Source organism: Centruroides vittatus, unplaced genomic scaffold (assembly GCF_030686945.1).
Source record: "Centruroides vittatus isolate TY-2023 unplaced genomic scaffold, ASM3068694v2 contig_2818, whole genome shotgun sequence".
In the NCBI taxonomy this organism is placed as follows: Eukaryota; Metazoa; Arthropoda; class Arachnida; order Scorpiones; family Buthidae; genus Centruroides; species Centruroides vittatus.
The window spans coordinates 263,655-290,652 of record NW_027121792.1 but is presented as its reverse complement, the minus strand read 5'-3'; the positions used below and the strand labels follow the sequence as shown (position 1 = coordinate 290,652).

Sequence of the window (26,998 nt, the reverse complement as noted above, 5' to 3'; positions counted from 1 at the left end):
TAATACACCCAAACTCTAGCAGTAATGTGAAATATTTACTGCTGGAGACATAAAATCTTCAAAAATGTTTATTCTGTAATGTAAATATTTCACATGACTTCTGGAGTTTGGGTGTATTATGGAAATTAATTAAATGATAAAAACATTTTCAAAAATTGTTCCTCACACACAAGTATGGAACACAAATAAAATACCATATTTACTTGCATATAAGATGAGGTTTTTATTCATTTATCACAGCCTCAAATTCCTAGGTCGTCCTATATGCGTGAGCGAAAGATTCTTTGCGTTTTTGCAAATAATTTTTGTGAATCATGTATTCTCATTTTTTACCAGAAGCTTATCCTCTTGTATTTAAAAGCATAAGTATTTTATCATTTGAATCGTTCTTGTATATTGTCGGGAGTAAAGATGAATAGCAATAAGAAAAGCAAAGCTTTTGAATTGAATTTGAGATTGAAATTCCAAAATTATATAGGAGCCCAATATAAGTTTTAATCCATTCTCACGTGAAAACAGAAGATTATTTGGAATTCAGAATTTGAAAAAACTCATGAAGTGTAATCGACAGAGAGTGGATTTGACTGTTAACAATTGACAAAAAAGGTTCCCGATGTCCAGCTTTACATGAACAAATTATGTTGTTGATTTTAAAAGACTTTTCCTTAAAGTTTAAAATGCCAGTAATTTTTGCGGAACAATGTGTACATTTACATGCATTTGATATTTTACTTGTGATTAAACAAAATAAAATTAGAATTGTATTAATAAAACTAATTTTTCTTTATTTTGACCTTTAAAGTCACACCTTGTCCTATATGCAAGGTCGTCTTATATGCGAGTAAATGTGGTATATAAAATTACAAAATTTTAAACAATTTTTACACAATGAAATAAAGCTAATAACAATTGCTGAACTAAAATACAAAAGTAAATTAATACACAGCAGCACCATTAATGAAACAAAATGCTTTTCATCAAGAAATATGCAACTTATAACTTTAGAAGATTAAACAGCACTATCTTTACTGTTTATTTTCAATTTTTCAAATAGTGACATTCTATTCTCTGTGAATGATAATATTGTTTGAAGAGGATAGTAATATACTGTTGAAAGTACTTGCATAAATAAGCCTTTTCCATAACACCAATAGATAGTTATGTTGTTAATTTTGTAACATTACTTGGTGTCTACTGTTTTTACATTTTATAACTTGTATTGAAGCTAAACTATTACTAGATTAAATCAGGCTACATTACTGCTACTAATTATTATTAAATACTGAGTAATTTGGCATCTTATTAAATTTAATACTTGTAATTAAATTATTCAATAAATATACCCGGAGTGGAACTCAAACCTGCAACTGCTGCTTACCGTGCTCAGTGAGAAGCAGTTGTAAGTTCAAGTCCTGCTTCAGGCAAATTCTTTTATATTTTTAATAATTACTGCAGTAGTTAAAAGAGCACAAATATAATAGTCAAACTTTGGTTTTCAAACATAATTCATTCTTAAAAGTTTTTCTAAAACCAAAACAAATTTTCCCATAAGAAACAGTACAAAATGAATTAATTTGTTCCTGACCCCCAAAATAAAGCCTCTTTTTTTTTTTACCTTTTTACTTTTATTCATTACTTTTCTAAAAGATGTTCATTAAAAGTTCTTGCATTTAATTAATACTGTTAAATATAATGCCAAATTTCAATTGTGTACTAATGAGAAATAATAAAAAAAATTATATCTAATAATAAATTTTTGTTACTTAATTTGACTTAAGCACCATTAAATGTGAATTCTTGAACGCCATTTACATTACGCAAATGTCAATTAACATGGCTTTAATTAATTAATTAGATTTAAATTCAACTGTAGCATGTAACAAGAAATGGTAGTAGTATCCTTCTCAAGTGCACATTGAAACCTAATTTAAATATCATCATCATCATCAATTCATGTCGCAACATCTAATGATATGAGGCAATCTTGGCACCACTAACTTCTAAATCAGTAGTCCTGTCATTAATTGGTTGGATCGTCGACTTAGTTTAACATAGGAAGTATAGAGAGTTGACCATCTGTCTCTCTCTAATCTGTGGCCAGCTCTTGCCAAGTAGCTTGTTCAGCAACAGTTTGGCAACTGATGCAGTTGTGTTCAAATTCTGTTCATTTGTTTGAAAAGCAAGTCATTCAAAAACTGAGGTTTAACTGTACTTATAACAATAAGCTCAATACACCCTAGAACAATATGCATAAGAACCAGGATATCAACAAAATGGGACGAAGCCAAAATCATAAAATGCATATAAAATAATCACAAACTTAGAATCCTAGACACATTGGAAATATTTGCCAAAAGCCATAAGGAAAATTGCATTAACAGCAAAGATGCAGACACCATATTGATAGCATGGCAGTTGCTACAGGATAACCTCTGAAAAGAATAAGATCATCTACTCCATTTATAATTGAGACTGGTATTAAATATGTACTTGCAATTAAGTGCATACACACACATTGCTGTTATATATTCTTACTTTATTCTATTTTATTTATTTATTTCAATCATTTGTGTTAAAAAAATTTTTAAACAGATACTTCCAGTTAAGCACATATACATTTATTTATTTTAACCACTTCTGTACAAAATGTTTTATTTACTTGCAATGTTAAATTGGGTAGAACATGTCATATGATACATTTCTGAGATATCAATAACTTTCAGCCATCTCAATTCAGATATATCTAATTGTAAAAATTAGTTGAATGCTCCTCATATTAAACCATATATTCTATGAATTCGGTTATTAAAAGCAAAATAAGTTCTATCAAGAAAATGTCAAGTGGAAATGCCTGTATGCTAAAAAATTTCATTACAGTATTTGCATATAAAATTCTAAGTTTAACAAACGATGACATCATTGATATTATTTATATTGGTTAATGCTATAAGCTTTGTTATAAAGGAATTTTTTTCTTTTGTGATACAATACAATATAAATTAGTCTTCAAATTCAGTAAATCTTTGTATATATTGTAAACTGTAAGAAATGGAAAACTATTTCATCTAGCTAGAAGTTAATTTTAAACAAGAAACATCATCATCCTACTTTATGCTGAAAATATTTCTTGTTTAAAATAAATTTATGGCTACCTAATGAAGCAATTAGCATTTCTTTTACATTTAATGTTAAAATAACAATAATAAAAATGAAATCTTGTCCCATAAATTTGAAGAAATAGAAATCATCATCTTGTTCTACCACATTCAAGACATGCTATTCTTTGTTACAGTCCTAATAATATAGTTCAGATTTGCAAAACTCATGGCATAATTCCAAAGTTTTCACACAAATTACAAACATTTTACTTTGAATTCTTCACTTACAGTTCAACTTTTAAATTTGGCACTGTGACATGACAACTTGATTCAATGACTAATAAAAGTCAGTGAATCAAGTCATCATGCCAAAAAAATGTGAAATATTCTTCAACTTTTCCTCTATCAACAACCATAAAATTATATTTAATTGCAAATTAATCTGAGATTGAACAAAATTATTTCTACAAGTTGTTGCTCTTGAATAAATCTTAAATTATTAGTAATATGATATAGAAATATCAGTTTAACAGACAATAAATATGACTAGCATATATTAAAGAAAGTAATTTGAGACTAACTTTTGAAATATTTCAGTCAAGTAAACATCATTTACATTATAAATTTTATTGTAGAAATACTGATTCTGTCTTCATTACATATTAATAATACACAAAATTTGACAAAGTATTATGTTCATCCCTAACATGTGAAAATTTTTTAAAATCTATAAACACTATTCTTTGTTTTTGCAATTAAATAAAAAACTTCCTATACTGACATTTTTACTATTTAAAAGATTTTTCAATTTTTAATAAATTTATATCAATTTTGTTCTGTTTTAATAAAATATTTAAAATTTAAATACGGTTCTTTTGCAAACAGGCATTTCTCAATTTTTGGACAATTTTCTTTTTTGTACATAACACTTTGGTACCTCTAAATGACTTTTTGTAAGCCAAATTTAGACTTCTACACTTCTCTATTTTCTATCTTCCTCTTTTTCTCAAACTAGACAGACTCCTTTCTTTCTACTTCTTCCCATTGTTCTTGCCTTTGATCTCTCTGCCTTCTTCTAGATGAGAATCTTGAAAAAATGAATTTTTTTCACATAATTCTGAGTCTTTGAATTTTCCAAATTTATGTCCAGTTTCTATACATTTTCAGCATACAAAATAAATTTTTGAGCTATTATGTATTGGCATTTCTTGTGTATTTTTGTTTCGGTGACATCAAAATCATTTTGTAAAAATTAATTTGTTGTTTTCTGTTTAATCTGAGGGTTTTAACATTTTAAATAATGTTTCAATGAACATGTTAACTTTAAAAAAGTAAAACTTTTCTACAATACTTCTGTGTTTGCCTTTTGAGTGAACAGCTGACCTTCTCTGTCTGTAAGTGCATTCGATCACCCACACTAAATGTTATCCCTTTCTGTGATTTTAGTTATGTAAATACATAATACTTATTTCTTAGTAAAATTAATCATTAAACTGATTTTGCTAAAAAATAAGCAAATGAAATATTTGAAGAAAAAACTACATTTTTTAAAAATTTGCAAACATAGTAAAAGTAATTTTATCATTGCAAAGTTTTACTATCACTTACCAAAAATTTATCATCATTTTTTTCATAAAAAGTCAAAAAAATCTGGCAATGCTGTTTCTAAATCTGAATGTGGTGTAGACTTCATTCTTGTTTGTTCAGGGAAAATGGAATGATATTTAGAAATTTCTGTTTGTTGGGAAAGATCAAGACATTTTATTTTATTTTATGATGATTAAGCATAGTATGTATAATACAAAATAAAGAAAATTTGTGAAACATGTCTTTTACCATGGCTCTAACATAACAAAAAAGCTGAGATGATGACGTTACTTTGTAATTAATGCGTAATACAGTACTTTTAATTGTGATTGTTAATTAATTATTGATTGTAAATAAATTATCATTTGCTATAATTAACATATTTCTCTTAGTAATGAAAAAGAATCATATACCTTTGCTAACTTCTGGAACCTAACCCAATGTCTTGCATTAGTCCTTTGTTTCATATAGCACAGATTTGCATAACATGACACTTTTTCAGAACATAACTACTTAGTTACATGAGGGATACCTGTACATTCTTTATTTTCCATTGTTTTCTTTACATTTTAAATATATATTTAGACCTTTGTCCAAAAAACTTGAAAGTCCAGAAATCAGGACCACTTCTAGTCTCAAGTTAGTTGGATAATTGGTCTGATATTATATATTATGAATGAGCTTTTACAGATGGGAAATGGTTAGGTTAACCTACTCTTATTGCCACTGAATATTGTTCTTAGGTAAGCACTTCTCTAGTTTACTTCTCTAGTTTACATCATTTCAAACATGGAGAACTACTGAATGCTAGCCTGATAAATGGTGAATACAATGTTTTACATGTATTTTTTTCAATTATAATAAAATTTTGTTCTGTATATAAATAAGTAATTCTATGCCAGTCTTATCTATTAATTAATATATTTTTTTTTTAAATTGCTCTGTAAATTCAGAAACATCAGACTAAATTATTATTTATTATAATAAAAACATGTAAAACAGTAGTAGTTATTATTTGCTACAGCTAAGTAGTTTATTCATGTATTCGTGTTGAATACTTTAATGGTAAAATTTAAACTCCCAATAAATGTATTCTAATTTTTAATTTTTTTAACCATAATGCAGTAAAACAAATTTGAGGCTGAGTGCAAAAATATACTAAGTACTTTTTCCTAAATATTCTGTTGAAATGGGGATGCATCTTATACTACTGTGATCAAAAAGTATCAGGAATGGTTCATTTAAACTATGTGTATGCAAGAAGGTGTTGTCATTGTTTATTTCGTTGTTTGGTATGAATTTCATCAACATCCAGCAGCAATTCATCTGTAATCATCTGTTTTCATTTGTAAATAAACACTTTGGGCATTTTGTGTGTAAAGAATATTTGTGCTGGCAATCTTAAAAATGTTGAGTGTAATTGAACAAAGAACATGCATTATATTTTGTTTTATAAATAGAATTACTGGATAAAAAATATTGGAAATGTTGCAAAAGCCTTTGATGACATTAGTCTATCAAAAACAAGAGTTTGAGTGGTACAAGATGTTCAAGGAAGGCAGAGAACATACTGAAGACAAACCATGCTCTGGTAGACCATACACTTCAACTGATTAATGACAAGTCACTCAAGTCTGAAATTTAGTGTTCAATAATTGTCGTTTAACAATTAAGGATATTACTGAACACAGTATTATTGTATCTTGTTGAGCAATTTTAAAAGATCATCTGGGCTTGCAGAAAAAATATTATAACAACAAAACATAAAATATTAATAGTTTTTACCACCAATGCTATACATTTATAATTGTAATTAGTTGTCTTTTATTTATTTATATGATGCCAATCTTCATCTTCAGTTCTGACCCCACATCAATCTATTATGCTCAATAACTAAAGGCATATGTACACATTTGCTGAATGCTAAATATCCACCTTTCGCCAAACTGTCACATTAGCACACGCGCGCACACACACACACACTCAATTATTTGCCATGCATTCGTTCATTCTGGGAACAATGTTCATCCAAGATCTAGAAAATTGTGAGGTCCGCCGACTGACTATGTTAGTCAGGATGTCACGCGGTCACAACTAACGTGTGGGAGTAGGAAAAACTCTCAGAGATAGGTTTCCCCATTGTCAAACTGTTTAATAATAATAAAAATTCCTTACAACTAAGCTGACAAAGAGGCGTAATGCCAATCCAACGAAAGGAATAAGTCCTTCACAAATAAAAAAGGTCCAAATATCCCGACAGTCGTTAGGTTCCTCCGGCAAAAGTGAAGTGAAGAATGATGATTCCAGGTTGTACAGTATAATTCGTAGCGATGACCACTGATGACCAGGTGCATTTGGGTTGGTTCTTGACGGGACAGGAAAACGAATCCTGGGATGTCGAACAAGCCTTCGGTGTATACGGACAGGAGCACAAAAATTCCGTGAGAGAAACGCTATGAACCAAGAACTAATAACCAAGAAAGTCACATCCTTTTGTTTTTAGACGGTTTATTTAAGTTTCTCCTGGGTCCCAGATCGAACATTCCGATAGGTCGATGCTGACTTGCCCTCGCTCTCTAATTGGTCCCCCTCCTCGTTACGAACTGTAACGAGATCGAATCCCAGATCGCGGGATGAGTCAACATCAAGTGACAATTCGATTCCTATTGAAAATATTTGATCTAAGTATTCAAATTCATCTATTGTTTTAATATGAGTAGTTTGATTTTTCTCCAAAATTTCTACAAACATGTCCTTATATGAACATAAAACATTCGTTTTTTGTTTGATGGTTTCTTTTTACAACATTAAAATAATTATCATTATTTTCTTCTATACAAAAAAATATTTCTTTTTTCTTTTTGCACAAATTCTAGGCCCACTTCCGAAGCTTCACAAAATGAATAATTCTCAAACAATAATTTGTGTCACTGTTTTTAGTTATTAGTAGTTCATATTTGTTAATGTAAAAATTAGACTAAAAGAAGAAGATAGTGAATGGTATCACTTCACCAAAACAGGAAAATGTGAAAAAGAAAGGAATTTAAAAAAAAACAATAAAATCAGAAAAAACTGCATATAAAAAAAAATATAAAATATTTTACTATAAACCAAATAAAAACTTAGTTTAAAAAAGATTAAAATAGCAACACTGATGACCAAAAACAAGAAAATACATAAATGTGACGAATGTGTGATTGGACATGATTGCATGGAGACAAATATTTGTCCCTCTTGATTCAGTACAATTTACCAATAAGAATTGGGAAATGGCAAATACTGAACAATCATCAACCATCCACATTATTTATTATTCAACAAATAGTGAATGTGTGGACCCGCCCTAAGAAAAATGAAATATTTTTTCATTAATATGAAATCTTTATATTTAATAGTAGTTAACAGTGTTAACCTAAGATCGGCATGACATCCACCCTCGAATTAATAGTAGTTCTTCAAATCTGAATTCTAATTAATTTGTGATTCAATGTTTGTGTAATGGAAGCTAAAATTAAAATTCCTGAGAATTGTATTTCAGTGATATTCAAAATTTGGAAAATGTTTTCAAATATTGTAGATATTTAACAAGATAAAATTACTAAATTCTGTAATTTATTAATAAAGTGAATTAAAGTATCTTTTGAAAGATAAACACTTAATAAAAAATTTTTCCTTTTGTCAATGTAAATATCTTAAATTATTATAATTCTGTTAATTTTTCGAAGTTTAATATGGTAATGAAAGTTTAAATCACATTCATTATCCATTTCCAAAACTGTTCGTTTCTAATTTTTCATTATTTTAGATATGAAAAGTTTTGAAAGATAACGTTCATTGTCTTCTATGACAACAAAATGTTAGTTTTAATATAATGCAATAATTGATCTTTTTCATTAATGATAGAGATTAGATATATATTCAATTATGGATGTGTAGAAAAATGTGGATGGCTATTTTTAATTAGCAAGATCATTGTAGCTAGATTTTTCTCATTATTGACTAATTTATACAAGCGTTTTAAAACAGTTTTGCAGTGAACATAAAATATTTCCAACATCTTTCGATTTAAAGGAAAGGAATTTACATAAATTACAAACAGCTTATTATGAAAGTATATAATACATATACTAATGCATTAAACAAACAAAAAGTCTAGTAAGAAAACACAAGATTTTTTGTTTGTTTAATACTGTTATCTTTTGTTGTTATGTAAATTGTACTATATATATAATATTGTTATATAAAACTAATATACATATGCATGTTTTGTGTACACGTAGTAAATAGTTATAGTAATATATATATATATATATATTACTTTAACTATTTACTTTTATAATATATTATTTTATTAATTACCTATCACCTCTACGTAGCTAATAAATTATATGTGCACATGTGTGGTTATTTCAGTAAATAGTTTTTTCAGACAACTTATTCATTACTACATAATAAAAACAATCCATCAATGTCATGTCTCAAACATTTCAATTAATCCAGAACGTTGACATTCGTCTGTCAAGTTAGTTTTTCTACATACGCTACACAACAATCATCATCGATGTTATAATTTGTGGTGCAAATAATATAAAGGTAAAGGGTCACCTAGGTAATACTAATGGTGGCACCTCCGTTATCAGAGTGACAGTTGTTTTCACTACCTTTTTAGCGAAATCGATGTTTTATTTCGTATTTTTTTACGTAAATTGCACCACCCAATAAACGCCGACCCTCGGTGCAATATTCGTCTCCAAAGATCAGTTTTTAACACGTATCGGTCTAACCATCATCCTCCACGCTTCGCACGTAGGTGTACGCTCAGTGCTGGCTATCGTTCGCACCTTAATGCACGGGTAGGGCAAGCCCCCACACCGCTAAAAGTATATAACATCAAGTACTCCACGAACAGTCAAGTGGACTACTCAAAGCACGGGCTAAGTTGTTAAACACGATACCGCCATTGGAGCTACCTAGGTGAACGTATACCAAAAAAAATTGTAATTAAATTATTCCGAAATTATTATTACTAAAAAGTTAAGCAATTAAACATAAATAATCTATAATTTTATTCAATTTATTACTAAAATTTCCAAATACAGTCAATAATTTCTTTAAAAAAAATTACATACGCGTATTTAATGCCGTAACCTCTTATAATTGCAACACAGAGAAAATAATATAGAATATGATAATAGCATTCAAATATATGATTTGCTATTAAATGCAAAGAATACTTATAAAATTCTCAAATTATATTATTTGGAAAGTAATAATTTAAAAAGTTTAATGAAAAATGTATATTTTTTCATATGCCATTTAAAGTTTATAAAATCAAACTAGGTCATTATTTAGACATTATCCTCAATATGAATAATTCATAAATGTATTAAACATTAATAAAATAAATAAACAGATTCTATCAAAAGATGGTGAAAAACAAAAACAAAACCAAAATTTACATTTTCGTTCCTAAATCTTCAGCATTAATTATATAACACAGTAATGGTTACTATATTATTCTATTACCATACTTTATACATTACTTCATATTTAAAAGAATTCTTAATTAAATTTAAAAGAATAAGTTTCTTTCGATTAGAATATTCATAATTTATAATAATTCTGTTGTATAAAAGAAAACTTACCCATTCATTAGCTTTAGGGCTAAATTTATACAAAGCAACTTGGCTGGCATTATCTATAATAAGTTTTATATTAGAATCAACTCTTTTTAATGCTGCAAGATTCATTCGAGTTTCATCGGAATCCGCCATCTTTGTAAACGATAATAGTTTTCACTTTTGAAAACGGATTGCCAGAATATGAGTAATCGAATTTTTTTTTTCTTTTGTTTTTTCATTATATTTAATAAATTAAATGAAATTATCCGTTTATTTATTTTCGTAAGAAGGTAATTATAAATATTAAAGATGTCGGTAAAAGAAAAATAATTAATTTGTTATAATTCTTCAAATTTAAATTCTTATCTTCTAGAGATAATAAATGTTTATTAATTTTTACGTCGTGTGATGTAATATTAGTATAATGTCCGGTAATTTATATGTTAACTTAAAATAAATAAACATTATCGATTCGGCCGAATGACCGAGCGGTCCTACCGCTCTGGGGGATCCGGGTTCGAATCCGGGAGGATCATAAATCCCAAGAAATTTTTCGGGGATGGTTCGTCCTGGATATGTCGGACCCCCTCCCTCACCACTTTGCCGCCCCATTGTGGGCCTGGCCGAACCCATAATTGGCTTGCTAATGGAGCCCCTATTACTACCCACAGGATGGAAAGAGGGTTTTTATTAAAAAAAAAAAAAAAAAAACATTATTGATCCTTGAAGTGTATTACAAAATACCATCGTTAATGACGAATTCTGAAGGAATGAAAATATGCTATTTTCGATTGAATTTTCCTTCGACAATTTAAAAATATTTGTTGAATTTGTAAAGTTCTCTAACATTCAAAATTTTAAATTAAAATATGCTAAAATACCACAGCTTCCTGTAGTCTCTCACAAATACTTAAAATCGGCGACTCGTGTTATTAAATCATGGTTCTTAGCCTGTAATTTTAAAACATGCTGATATCGCGGCCAAAAAAACAAAGTTGACATTAGCCCGAAAACGCTAATATTCGAAATTTTAATCGAAATATGATGGTTTTGAAAGAATTCTTCAGTGAATTTATTTACATGAACATCTATTTACCTTAGTGACAGACAACTTCACAGCAGCTATATTATAACGAATTTTAAAATAACAGGGAATTTTCCCGTAACGTCGTCTATTTATTTCAGTTCGAATTCAAAGTGTAAAACACACTCGGAGAAGAAAGTAAAGCCGCAGACCACCTTTTGCGTTATCCTCCCCAGAAAACTAGGGACGGATAACGTGAAAGTAACTAGTCTGCACGATTTTTCATCTATCACCAACAAATCGACTACTCGGATCCCAGAGACAAGATGCCTTTTGTACACGAATAATTATTAAAAAGAAATTGCGTTTTCGTTAATTACAAACGGCGCTACATCTTCAGGAAGTAGCTACGTTATTTCTGGTTAATTCAAATTTATATACAATCGTGAAAATTCCATCTACAGTTTTAACTGTTAAAGTAATTATAATTCTGCTTTGAACATATATCGACTGCAACGTGTGTTTTTGGTTGAAGTTTAACGTGGAAGTGGTTTCCTCCCGTAGTGCATTATTCTGTGGTGAAATGTTTTACTAGTGTGAGGTTGCAGACGAGGTCCGTAAATCACGAAATTCTTGCATTTAAATTATAACAATAGATTATATAGAAAAGAGAGAGAGAAAAAGACTCTTGATCTAGACATCGCGACGCAAAATGTAAACAACGAGTGTCGGAACACGTGCCAAAACACGTGTTAAAAACGATCCATCTATGTCAAACGGAAGAGGCAGAATTCTGACACGAAAGCCCATAAATAGATAGAATTATGACATAAAGACTCATAAATAGGTGAAAGTCTGACTCGAGTGCTCATAAATAGTCGATCTAAGAAGACAACTTCGGAAGGGGGGACAGTTTAATAGATAGGAAACCATCGCGCTTGAATCGTAAAAGTTCCTAGATGACAGAAATCGCAATTGACGGGCTAAATTATCAGTTCGAGTCTTATAAATTTATCAACAGTCTCCGAACACAATGATCAAAAAGACGCCAGATGGACACTCCGAGTCGGACCTTCCCCATGACTCGGGTCGTCCCGAGTTTCGCCTAGAAACAAGGGAAAGACCAATCGGAAAACGGGAAAGGGGATGATGGGCCAATCGGAAATCGGAATAGCGAGCGAAGAACTATAAAAATCGGAATCTCCAAGGTCGGAGAGAGTCTCCTCCGCATCCCGCAAAGAGCCGTGATCTGTGTTGTGTTGTGTCGCCGCCAACGACGTACGACGCCTCAGCACCTCTGCGAGCATCGGTCCAGCGATCTCATCTCGTCCGCCCCGGGGCTTCGACGGAAGGGAAATCCTCGCCACTCCGAAAGACTGTAGAGAAGTGGACTGTCTATTGTGGATGTAAGCATATATGTTAACCAATAAACGGGTTTTCTTATGTAAAACACCTGTCATCATTTGCCTCCTCCGCCATACCCACATGCAAACGTCCCTTAGGCTCATCCTGACACGGGATTAACTTATCCCCACCAGTCGGCGACCTTACACTAGTAGAACACCGGTCGAACTATTATAAGTTGTTTTGGCTGGTTATAGTCGTTTAAACAACAGCGTAACACAGTTTTTTAGTAAACACGAGAATATTTCGTTGTCACTTTGGCCACGGTAAACGTAACGTAACTGTCGTTCTATGCAATCTAACCGAAGTTGAAGAACGAATCTCGAATGTTGTCGATGTATCCGTCCGTAAATTGGGGTGGAAAGCCAAATCCAGTTGATTAAGTCGTAGCCGGGTGAAAAGTCAATTCCGGGTAAAAGTGTCATATTCAGATGAAAGTTCACTTCCTGGTGGCTGTGTCGCATCCGATGGAAAGTCGAAATCCGTGCAAGAAGACTCGGCAGAAAGAAGGTTATTTTTTCCAGCAGAAAAACAACCTTTTCCACCAAGGCCTTTCACCAACCTTTTACGCTTGACGAATTCTTTCACCATTTCTTCGGACTCCTTTCTGTCCAGGTCCTGTCTCACATGACCTTGTCTTCACAGTCCATTCCGGAACTTCCGGATATCGCCGCTCCAGATAATGGACGAGAGATGAGGCGCTGTCGTCCGGATTTATGACGACCACCCGTTTGAAGTCGAGTGTATGCGGCTCCTCCGCATCTTTCGGAAGCACTCGTATTACACGAGACAAAGACGAGGCGCCATCTTCGGGCTCGGCATGGCCCGAGATGTGCCACTTCTTCAATTCTTTGAAATTATTCATTCTGCGAGAAAAATGAACGACTGTTGTAAAAATAGAACTTGCATTAATTAAAAAATATTCCTATTTTAATCTGACTTGTAAATTTCTAATCATTGTTTTAATTTTTTCAAAGTCAGGAATGAATGTAGTGAATTTTGTGATCTCTGTCTGTAAAGAGTGCGATTTCGACCGATCAGAGGCGACCTGCTGTAATCAATTCACATACAGTTAGGATATGCTCGAACACTATCCTTAAATAAGGAGATAGTATGAGAAAAGATAGAAAATGGGTTAGAATTAGAGGGAACAACGGTAGAATCTTGCAATACAAAATTAAAGCAAAGCAAAGTAATATAGAGCAAAAAATTGGAGCTCTGAATGATGAGAGTTCCTTTTCAGAACCAAATTCATTAATCTATTCAATAAATATTGATTGTGATCTTAGACAGTTAATGTGTTCAACATTGACTTGTAGTCAAACAATAATTAATTGAGTTTAATTTTTAGATTTGTATTATTTTAATTTTATTATTATACTTTAAAGTATATACGAGAACTTGATTATCATCGCATTATATGAGAAATTTTGCTTTATTTCTGTTTTTTACGATTATAACATACACCTATGCATATTTGTTATATCTTTTAGAAAAATGAAATAAAAAAGTTCATTATTAATCAAGAAACTTTTTAAAATTTAAGTAATTTTATTTCATATCGTAAAGTCCTGCAAATACATACTTGGCTGATGATAAATGAATTGCTTTGCATTCATTTAAAAGATTCGTGTAAAACAGTTTGATATTAAGGCAAATAGCTGGATGACCAAGATGGCTAATCCATGTGCCTGCTGTTCTGGGAAACCAAATTTGAATCTGAGTTAGATCCAGAAAAATATTAATTAGTAGTCTGGTCCAGATATGTCACATTGCATTTGTCATTGTTTACATGCCCATGGGCCTGGCTAAATCTATAATGCATTCCAATAAAGACTTTCTTAGATTTTATATGTAAATAAAATATATGCTCTCCACCTCAAATTAGTAGTGGTTTACCCCTGTACATCATATTTTTCCTTTAACAATAGAGTCGTGCTGGTCATCTATCTAACACCTTTCGGGGGAGAATTTTTGGATTGAAATAACGTGAATTCCGGTTTACATCTGAAGTTCGTGTATAATCAGGGCTTCCCGCCCCCAAGGTTTCAATATCTGATCTTGTCTTTCATCTATCTAACTCCATTCTCGCGATTAAGGAAAGACAGATGGACAGACGACAGTGGAAATTTATAGGTGTACAATATTTTCAAATCGCAGTCCAATCATCTACGCCAAATTCATCGTTTATATTCTTTCAAGATAATTAGATAATGCTTTCGTTCGTAATGCTTCAAAATCCACGAAGATAAACAAAGTGATTGTGATACTACATAACCTTATAAAATCCGTGCTCCATGTATTCCATGACGAAGCAGAACATCCGGACTCAAAAAAATCCTTAGACCACTTCTCTTTAAATTATTGGTGGACAGGAAAGGTAAAGGATATCAAAAATTACCTGTGCATCTAGCGCGAATGTCAACTAGTAAACTGTCGTACAGTTCTTGCAAATGGACCCCTGGCCAATGCCCCAGGGGTCCATTTACAAGAACAAAAAATCCAGTCATATCAGCTGATCACGTCTTTTCACTACCTTCGACCAAGGAGATTAGGAAGAGATCTGCTATCCCTATTGTCTAGCGCAGTGGTTCCCAAATCTTTTCGATTCTCAGCGTTCTTGCTAACTCCAGGTTTTTCCAAGGCGCCCTATATCAAATTTTAACAAGTACACTTTGAGAAATTGGTTAATCTAAAACAATGGAATCTCGGCTACTTCACACACATAACATAATAATAATGTCGTTGATGTTTTTATTTAAACATTACAAATTTATTTAAAAAAAAAAAAAAAAAACCTACGGTATATCCTAGTATTTTAAATTCCTGTTTTGTATATTGTCTACAATTACAAAGTAGACGTAAAAAAGTATATTTAATGAAAATATTTAAAAAATTCGAAAGCTTTTTGTCTAATCAATTAACATAATCCGAATTATAGTTTACTGAGGTTTCTGCATATCTAAATATACGCTCATCTTTAACCCTAGACAATTTCTAGAATTACATAGTTGGTAATTTTAATAATTAAAAGCAAACCTGATATCCAAACAAATAAATTATTTTTAAAGTGTTACGTTTAATTCGTTGATCTTTATATATTACTTTTGAATTAGAAAGTCTGAGTTCCAATGCCAGTTTATATAATATTATAAACTGAAAATGCAATCTATGAGACTATAGATAGTGCATAGCTATCAATAATTGCAAAGGATTACAAATACCGGACAATTTATACAATGTGATTGAAATTTTTCTCTGTTTATCATCCGATAATGATTCAAAAACCATTTTGTTTCAATAAAAAAAAAGGGGGGGCATCATAAACTCGGCATAAATTGATCCCTTTTAAAACTATTTCTATAACTAATTGCATCCATCTATTCTATCTATTAAAAATTATGTAAAGACTACACTATAAGCCTATATATATAATATATATATATACGAATTTTACTCCTATTGTATAACAGAAACCAGTTGTAAAGCGCACGCGCGTTTCATTGTTACCTTGTCAAAATTATCTCCCTCATTAGCTTGAAACTCGACTTATCGAGAGCTAACTCAATCCTTGATTTTCGTAACAAATACAAGATAATTACCGAAAAGGAAAGTAAATGTTAAGAATAAGTGATTACACAGAACATCACAAAACATGAATACATTTCTTTGATATATTTAAGGTAAGTTAATAAGAATTTGAATTGAGAATTTAAATAATTAAATATTCCTAAATTTTAATAACAATAATAATATAATAGGTGATATTAATTAATTAATTAATTTGAATTCATATTTGAATTCTAATCTATCTATGAGAAGAGATTTCGATTTAAAAAAGCACGGTTATTTAATGAAATTTAATAAACAATAGTCAATAATTTTACTGTGTAGAAATATATATATATATATATCATACATACATTACTTATTTAGTTAAGTTACGACACAAAAGCTTATTAAATAAATTACTTCCCGTTTGTTCTGTTATCTCGTCAATCTTGTTCGAAGGGTGAAGCAAATACTGTACCCATTGGTAACTGTAAGTAGCAACAATAATAAGGATAATAGAACTAAAAAGAAATATTTTAATTATGTATAATGGTATGAATAAACTTAAAAATTTAAATAAAAAAAAATAAAATGATATTTATACACATATATAGCCTAATATTCTTATTAAAAAGATAAGGATAAAGGTGGTTTATATCTTTTTCTTTGCCTATTAATTATGTTACTAATTCTGCTTTGGAATTTCGATTCAGTTTTTGTTACCGTTTTTATTCAAATTAATTTTTACTACATTTGCTTTAACCTACAATTATTATTGTTATTAAATTTCTGGATATTCTATAAATTTGCTCAAGGTTACGTAGAAATTAAGACGTATTTTCTATTGTTATTTATTTATTTGAACCTTTTCGGTTAATGTAACCATTGGTGCCAAGATGGAGGCTCGTCTCTGATTCCAGCAAGGAAACAGTGGGACGCACGTTCTAACCTAACCTATTCTAATAAATTACCATAATTATTAGCAACCAAATTATTAGAATAGGTTAGGTTAGGTTAGAACGTGCGTCCCACTGTTTCCTTGCTGGAATCAGAGACGAGCCGCCATCTTGGCACCAAGGGTTACATTAACCAATTTTCTTTACTCTAGTCTTTTACTTCTTTACCTTCATTTTTTAAATCTCATAATATTAAAAAATAAAATATTTTATTTTTTATTTTTTCCAATTAATCTTTATTAAAACAAAAATCGAATAGAAATGAATTTTTTTTATGATATTAATGATACAAAATTTATTATTATTATTATTATTATTATTATTTTTTATATTTAACAAAATTGTAAAATTATTTTTTACAAAAAGAAAATGATATTAATATATAAATGAGATGTTTATCGTAGAAAAATATATTTTTAAATATTTCCAATGTTGTCAGATAAAGCTGTTTAAGTAAAAACACCTAAACGTTGATTGAATACGTAGCTATAAAAGGAAATGGTTATTTGATAGAGGAAATCGTGAAAAAAATATATCTCATACTTTTCTTCCTTTATAGTGTAAGCGATTGATATTGAAAACATTATTCAATGTACACGTATAAATATTCACAAAATACAGAAATAACTAATGATTTTATATAAACGAGTCGTATCAGAGAGAATTATCTTCCATGTTTTCTTTTGCAATCTTGAAATTATTACATTCTTGGAATCAGTAACCTAATCGGGAACTCTGAGTCTCTGTTACATTACTGATTAGCGTCCAGCTTACCTTTGTAAATACTGTAAATAAATTAAGAAAAATTAAACAATACTGGGAAAAGATTTGAATATGACGAGTGCACTTATAGAAGGATATATATATATATAGTGTACTGTACAATATCTAAGAATTTAGTCTTCATCCACAGCACTAATGGCTACATTCGCAGTGTACAGGGGTGAATATAACTTTGCACGTTCTGATTCGCTTCTCTCTAGTATCGCTTTTAGTTACGCTACTTTTTGGAATAATACATTTCAAAAAAAGGTAAATCGTATAAATAAAACATGAAAATCACTGGTTTTAAAAAATGAGTTTTTATAATACGACTTATTCACAATGGAAGACTACTAATGCATTGACTCGATCTCAAATTTTAAAACCTTAAATCTTGCCTAATTATTTATGAACGACAAACGGTTTTGTATCGTTTAATTAATAGAGTAGGTATCCGAGACCGATAACAGTGCCGTCCGAGGAATTCGCACAAGATATGAACAGTAACAAAGTTTTATTGTTCGGCGTCAGAACAAATACACGAGAACAATATTGCGTACACCTTACTCGTCTCGCGTAGAGGAGGAAAGAAGAGAGACAAGGGTCTATCCCAGTGATTTTCAACCCGGTGTTCCACGAGAGGATTGTAGGTGTGCCGCGAAAATTTTTAAAGGTTATTAAACAAAATTATCTTTGAAAGAAGCCCGAAGAACAATAAGTGTACAGTACATGTCAAAATTAAAACCTCTTTAAATTGATTACACGAGTTTTTCATTGTTATAATAAATAAACGTATACACAATGTAGTAGAAAATATATATTCACAATACCAGGTAATTTTATTTAAAATGAAATTTTCTTCTAATCAAAAACGTATCTATAATTGCCCATATTTAGTTCAAATTATTTCAACTTAGAAATAGTGGGACGTATAGAGGCAATTATCGTGTCACTTTTAATTGCAAACTAGGAATTAAATGTTAGTTGCTTTTCTTATGTAAGTGAAAATTATTAATTTAAATAACTATTGTTGTAACCTACCGCTATTTTAAAGAACAACAATGCTGTTTTACTTAATACACAACGTCAGCCTTTTCGCTTCATCCGAAGAGTAAAACAGCACGTTTAACACTTGTTTATCGTAGTGTCAACGTTGTTGAACTCCGTTATACATCAAATAAAACGGAATGTAGTGAATACGGTTTAGAATAATATAGTCATAGACAAAGTTTCAAATTGCGGCTAAATTAAAATAAAAACATATTAAGAGTTTGGTTATTTTATAATTCTCGTGTTTATCGCAATACACTGATGGTACGGAATTGCCAGAATTATTTCTATATATTTCTATCAAAATTCAACAAAAGGATTCATTGTAGGCTTCTTGTTATTACTTAAATTTTATACCTTAATTTAATTAAAATTTATCGGATTTTCTAACGATTCCCTCAGTGGCGTAGCTAGCATGGGTGACACCCGGTGCGGATATCGTGGTGTCAACCTTTTTAACTCTTTTATAAAACACTGTTGAATTGTAATATCTACGCACTGAGCAACTTGAACGCTATATTGAATATGCAACGTCGCGACGTATGAGTTTAGATTTATAGAATAAACCGTAGTAAGATTATTAGCTGGTGCGAGCCCTCGTGGCATCTCCTCGTAGCGAAGAAACTGTCATGGTGGGAGGCGAGCCGTTGACCTTGTTTTTTTACGTACAGGCCTACCGGGTGTCACCCGTGTAGGGGTGACCCCCGGGGCGGTGGGAGCGGCCCGTCCCGCCATAGCTACGCCTATGGATCCCCTTAATCTCCTGTTCTAGTGCCGAGCTGTGCCCACAAGTGACTGAGTGGATAAAACCACCGAACACTGGTCTGAAGGTTTGCGGGTTGGCCGAGTAGAGTTTTCCAGGTTTCCTTCACGTCTGTAACACTTCATATCACAACATAATTGAAAATTGTCGGACTTCGAGGGCGAGGAAGGTCGAGCAGCATCCATTGCCAACCTTTTTTCTCGCGTAGATAATGAAATGATACGTTAACAAAAATATATTTAAATATTTGAATAGATTTACATTATTTATTATATAAAGTGTCCGTTTGAGAAAAGTGACAATTATTCGAATATTGTTTTTAAAAATTTAATAAATTTCGATAATAAAAAACAAAAGACGAATTGTAGTTTCACGTATCTTCGAAGTGATGGTAAGAAATTTTTCTAATTCATTTAACGAATAATTTAAACGATCGTATTTTCACCAAATCTACAAGTAATTTACAGATGATTATGCCGGGTAAGAACAAAATAGTAGTGTATAATAAAAATGCCATCGGAATAAACATCACTAACAAAGCATAGTTGAAAATCAGGAAGATGGTAATGGGTTGGGTGATGACATTTCTCAGATAATCGACGAATCGTTTGACAGCATCACAAATTTTAAAGATTTTCATTCGTACCACGGGAAAACTCCAGAATAGATGTATCCAAAACAAAGACGTACTTATTGCAAGAAGTATTTCCCCTTTTGTAGGCAAAACACTGTATACTTTTCTTACTACGTGGCATATCAGTGAATTATCATTTAGATTCTGAACGGACGAATATAATATATTTTCTTCGGCACAATTCATCATTAATAGAATTAATTTACTGTAAATACTTATTACGTCGTTTTTCGTTTGTTATGAGTTAATTGTTGAGTGAATGAATTTTGAATTATTTTATATCTGTTTAATTATAAATGTACATCGAGCAAGAGTCTCGGACGTCTTTTATTTTTATTTTTCATTAAATGCCCTAATTAATGCATAAAAAATAAAAATAAAATCGCCTGTATGATAGACATATCTGTTCCAAACACTCATAACATAAAAAAATCAACAAGTACACTCCACTTGTTTAAGAAACAAGACAGATGTGGAAGATGGATACGGTATTTATTGTACAGTACCTGTTGTCCTCTCTTCTACTGGTGTTATACCACATACACTACACAAAGGTAGTCTAGAAACATTAAACCTTAAGGCGACGTTCAGTCACTGTAGCTCTGTCTTCTCGACTTCCTCACCGACCTTTCGCATTCATATGATGTTGTGGGATTGGAGCACAAAGTTTTAACAACATAAAAATATTTGGAAACACGATCGCACGTTTTCACCGATTCGATCAACGTGCACGGGAACTCTAGTCTGCATTTTTGCTAATCCAGTTCCTTCATCGAAATTTCTCGCCTCCGGGAAGCTCAGGATTAGGAAATTCTTGTCTTTTCATCATTTTGGGCGATAACTGCTAGGCTATGGGGGGTGTCTCGTAGTAGAGTGTGGAAGAATTGTTATATACCGTGGTTAGTAGTTATATATTTGTTTTTATATTCGTTGGTACGCGGGGAATAATGGTCTTTTTTAAGGGTAAGTGGGCCTTATTCAAGCGTTACAGACGTGGAGAAAAGCCGGAAAACTCCAACTTGTTCAGCCTGATCCTGGCGAGGCGCGAACCCACGACTGAACGTCCAGTGCTCCGCACTTTCCGACTTACGTTATTGAGAAATGTCAGTTTAAACTCTTCTGCTTTTTTCTGTTTGTATAAGGTTACTTTTTACCATTGGAGTCATGAGATGTAATTATTATATTTTTATTTTTATTGAATAAAATTGGTTTTTAGTATCAAGGGGAGATGCAACACCATTAGATACATTCCCTTTATTGGATTAGACAGTTTGAAAAAAATTATTAAAGTCAAAAATGTTTTCATTCGTTACTTTTTCTCCTAAAGATTGGATCTATCAGTATTATGATTGTATTATAAAAACTACGTTTATGCCAATCAATATTAATAAATTTGATTTTGCATCTTTTGTGATAGGTGAAATTCGCTAGAAATAATGTTTCTTGATAGTGAAATTTTTTAAAAACCTTTGCTAAATTTTATTCTAGATATTTACAAAACTCGTTTTACAACGAAAAGAAGGAGACATTTGGCAGTAGCTTACTAAAGTAATTCCGCATTTTTTGTCAAATTATGTTTATAAAAACACTTTAAAAAAACCGAATTATGTTTTTTGTCATAAAGTTCTTTGAACTTGCGTAGTAATGTTGGCAAGACTTTTAGAAAAAAAAGTTAATTATTTGTCATCTATTTGGATATTATATACTATACTTGTAAACAAGTAACATTTTAAATTGGAATTTTATACTTTCGTTTGCGAACTTTTCGAAATATATTAGGTTCATTTGGTCTATTTGGCTACGGTAACACGACACGTGGGCGATCTGCCAAAAGAAGATACTTTCTGAGAGGACTTTTATGGAAAACTAGCACTTATTTAGATGTCATAAACGTGAAGAAAACCCTGAAAACTCTACGTTGGCGAGACGTTTATATATCTTTCAGATATCATAAATACAATAAAAATTACAGTACTATTAAATTTCAATATTATATATAAGTTTTCAAGAGTCTTAACAATAATATAAGATAAAACAGTATAACTTTGCTCTGTTATAAAATGCTTCGTTTTAACCTTATAAATAGTCATAATGTTACAAGTTTTTATCGTTTTTGCCTTGTGGACATTAAGAGGGCCTTTTTAATAATATTCATTATGGATTTAGCCAAAGCCCACGATGAGGTAAACGGAGGGTCTCTCCTCACCCTCCGGGTCGAGAAATTTTTGGGGTTTTTCTACCCATCTGGATCCGTTTCCGGGTTCCACAGAGCGGTAGGCTGATACTTTAATCGTTAGACCATCCGGCCGCCAATGTTATAAGCCAACAAGCGAAGTCTCTGTTACAAGCTTACGTTATAAAATAAGATTGTACGGTAGCCAATCGGAGTAGTCGTTTGCTTATAACAGAGCTAATAAGATGTAGTGAAGCGTTGGCTTTACTTTATCAAACATGGCGACTAAGAAAAACGAATTTCGATTTTATAACGCCGAAAAACTTAGAATAATTCACGGATTGTCGAATATTGTTTGCTTGAGTAGCCTACTTCAAGTGACTGAAGTAAATTATGGAGGAATTCGAACAAAGAATAGTTGAGGGCGATCTTTGTTTTCAAAATATAATATGAGTATAACGAGCAATCATTTATTGTGACATCGTCACAATGCCAGGCTGCAATTTTTTTGTCACAATGTTCTCAATTTCCTAGTAGTGTCTTGCCTTTGTATACATCATGCTTTTCCTGTTAGTGAGTCGTGCTGGTCATCTATGTAATTCCATTTAGGAGAAAATTTTGAATTGAAATAACGTGACATCTGGCTATAAGTAACCTAAATAAGTATTAAAATCTCAGAAAATTCGTATATAGTTGACCGGGGCCTGCTGCTCCAAATGCTTTCCCTATTTGATCTCGATTTTACATCTATCTAACTCCATTCTCGAGATTGAGGAAGGAAGGTAGTGGGAATTTATAGATCTGTAATTTTTTTTCAAATTGCAGCTCAATGAATTTTGCGCAAACATTAAGGAGTTTGCACACTTTTCTTATAAGGTTCCTTAACCTTATTTAATGGAGTCATTGCGTCAGTTTAAGAGACCTTAAGAGACTACTTTAAGAAGACAAAAAAGAAATTATGTAATTTTTTATAATTATAAAATTGTTGTTATGATGTAATATGTATGGTAAGTAAATAAACACAGCTTCTACAGCAAGCCAGTTGTTATTATTTGCGCACTCTTCTTATAGGACACAACAACAAGGTATTGAAGTAGGCATATCTTCGACTTAAAAAGTTTTTAAAGAAGCATGAACAACTTTATGATCTATGTCCTTTAAGTTTAGTACATATCATCACAGTGGCGTAGCGAACATAACTGGCGCCTGGGGCACGACACTTTATTGGTGCCCCCTTCCAGAAACACGTATAGTTTGTCTTGGAGACCATTTGGGCACTCCTCTGCAAGTGGCGCCCGGGGCCTTGCTCCTCCTCACTACGCCACTAATACTCTATATTTAAGATTAACACACATTATTACATTGTTCGGCTTGCCGTCAGCTTTTTTCTTCTTGATATCATCACGATATAGCTGATATAGCAATAGCAATATAATGTAGTACGTAGAATAAATAAATTCTTGGTTTATAGACTGTTTGTATTTTTTTATTTATAATTTAAAAAACAAACATAAATAAATATTAAAATATAGAAAAATAACACAAATTCCGTCACATAAATGAACAAAACAGATCTGTTCAGCACTTTTTAAAGTCGTTCCGAGTTGTTTCGTCTTCGTGTAAACGTTCGACCAATCACAGGAATTTTTCGAATAAATATTCCCTATCAATTGTCGAAGAAATGGACGAAGGTCGAGCGTTTTCCTCAACTTCGTTTGGTTCTAATAGAGGTTGTTGCTCAGGTTCGGGTGAGAATGTCTTATCCGGTTTTCTTTTTTCCGCTTTGTCTTTTTGTCTCTGTCCGACAGTTCGACGTATTTCTGACTGGATTCATTGTAGCAATGTCGTTGAATCGACACGCCACAAAAGGCGATCGTTGTTGTAAAAAACAAAATCGACAGCGATATTGTTAATGTTAAATATCGCCTTTTTATTTGTTCGTGAATGGATACGGTTTCTGGATTGTTCGTAACTGACTCTGTAGCGACGGATTGTTGTGTCAAAATGAGTTCTAATTCTTTCATCTTTTCATCCCTTCTGTTAATTTAGATTCGAGCCAGCTCATCGTAGAACTTAATCATGGCATTGGTCGTACAGTGATTACTTTGCGAAGGAGGACATTAAATGGTATTATCTTATCCCTCTCTGACTTGATCGAATGTCTTTGTTTCTTTATTATCCTAGGATAATTAGGATTATATTCAAATCCTGAATAAAGTGTAGATGCCTCCTTTAGCTTATACAAAAATGAATTTAAACTCACTTCCTTTGCTTGAAGATGTGATTTCTGTTTAAGTCTTTCAAGAGGAAATTTATATTTGTCACTGATAGGGCCACATATCCGTGTGGATCCTGTTCGGTATCGATGGTAGCAAATCCATTGTTTTCGTTTCTACGATACATCGACGGATCATGTTTCGTTTACCTACGACTGGTTATAGTAATTGTCATAATTTCTTTAAATAATAACGAAAATATTAGAATTCGAAACATCATAGCGAGAGAAAAATCGCAGCGAAGAAAACGCAGTCTAACAATGAAAACTCTTTTCATTATTTCTTTGTAATAATGTTAAACAATACGTCATTTGTTTATTTTTGTTATTGATATTTTAATAAACGCTATTTGGGGTTTTTAAAGAAATTTTATTAAAGTCTGTCAATGCCATTTCTTGTTTTCATTAATATTGCTATCAGTGAACATAACTGGCGCCCAGACACGACACTTTATTGGCGCCCCCTCCCCCTTCCAGAAACATATAGTTTCTGGAAAGCCTCCCGGGCGCCACTCGCAGAGGGCACCCAAATGGTCTCCAAGACCATTTGGGTGCCCCTCTGCGAGTGGCGCCCGGGGCATGATACACCCCCTTGCCCCCCTCGCTACGTCACTGTATCATCACGTACTGCGCTATGATTGGTCTAAAATACTGTTTTTACAAGGGCGCTCCTTATAATTTTTGCCCTCACTAACCTTGTGACGTCACACGGTAAGGTTAAAAGAGGACACTGTGTTCTGAAAACTCTGTTATCTATGCTATTCAACGTTACTCTATTTACAAATATAAAAGCATAATGGAAATAACGATGCTGATTCGAAATAATGTCTATATTATTAGCACGTTCTAGTTTTCATAATATTTCACGTTTTATATTTATTTGCATGTTTTAAAAGTTATAAATTTGAAACATTATTTATGTATATAGAAGTGTTATAATTAAATACAAAGTTAATCTTTATTGTAAGTAACATCCCCAATTTAAGAAATTTTGTATAGAAGAGTTTCTTCGTTATTATTATATTTAAGTAACGAAAGAATATCATCACTTTAATTAATTTTGTCACTGACCCATTACATCCAGTTTTATATCCTATAATTGAGCATAATGGTGGATTAAAGATAACTACTTCTCTAACGAGGAAATTCGTATAACCACTTCATTATCGTATTTAATAAAACTGTCTCCGAGATTTAATATAGCTTAAAATATATATTAGCTGGTTTAATGTAGAAAATTAGATAATTTTGCTAATATTGCTAAGTAATAAAAACTATCGTGTACGGTACCGTACGAATTTATGTGACGTGAAACCACTGCTGAGAGAATAGCTAATTGTCTTTCCTCTTTAGCGCGTAAAGAATCTAATTTCATGAAGAACTGGTATCAGTTCTTTTATGAATTGGCTCATTATTTCCGAAAAAAATAGGAAAAATCCAATTTATTTAATAAGTGAGGAAAATGCAATTTTGGTCACGCGATGATATTTCATCTAGATAAGCTATAATCCGTTAAATGCTATGATTGACAAAATTGCAACCTGTCACAATTAACATTTAAATCAGTACTTGAATAATTTATCTATAAATTCTCAAGTTATTATTTTCTCGAATGAATTACAGTACCTTGTATCTTCTTCAATACTACTGGTTTTAATAAAATAAATAAAATGAATTAATAGATTATAATAAATTAAAATTTCGTCTATATATACATACGTGTTTAATAAATTTATTTTTAAAATATTAATAAATAATACTTTTACAAAAATATAAACAAAGTGTTATAGACTTATGACTCAATACATGTCTAACTTAACTTATTGTAATGTTTTGTCACATATCTTTTATTTCTATAATATCAATAACTTTATCATTAGTTCTTTAATTAATCATTCGAATAAAACAAAATATTGGGTGCTTCTTAATTAAATATATAACTATATTTAATTTAGAAGCGCCCATAACAGAAACTATAATAGCAGCTTGACTTTTTGTTACTTTTAATGAGAAGTCCATGGAAAACGTAAAGAAATTCCTGTATAGACTGTAGCATGATGCTTCTTTAGTCCACGGAAGTAATTAAAATTAAACTTTAT

At 31.5% G+C, this 26,998-nt stretch overlaps 1 protein-coding gene across 1 annotated transcript in view; it reads right to left on the bottom strand.

Annotated features, from left to right (window-relative positions):
• Positions 1-10,499, bottom strand: part of DCP1 (decapping protein 1) — a 55,118-nt gene extending 44,619 nt beyond the window's left edge. Inside the window, exon 1 of the mRNA XM_067266686.1 lies at positions 10,331-10,499. Within this exon, the coding sequence (XP_067122787.1) occupies positions 10,331-10,459 (129 nt within the window). The 5' untranslated portion in view covers positions 10,460-10,499. The remainder of the gene's footprint in view (positions 1-10,330) is intronic.
• Positions 10,500-26,998: the final 16,499 nt, after the last annotated feature.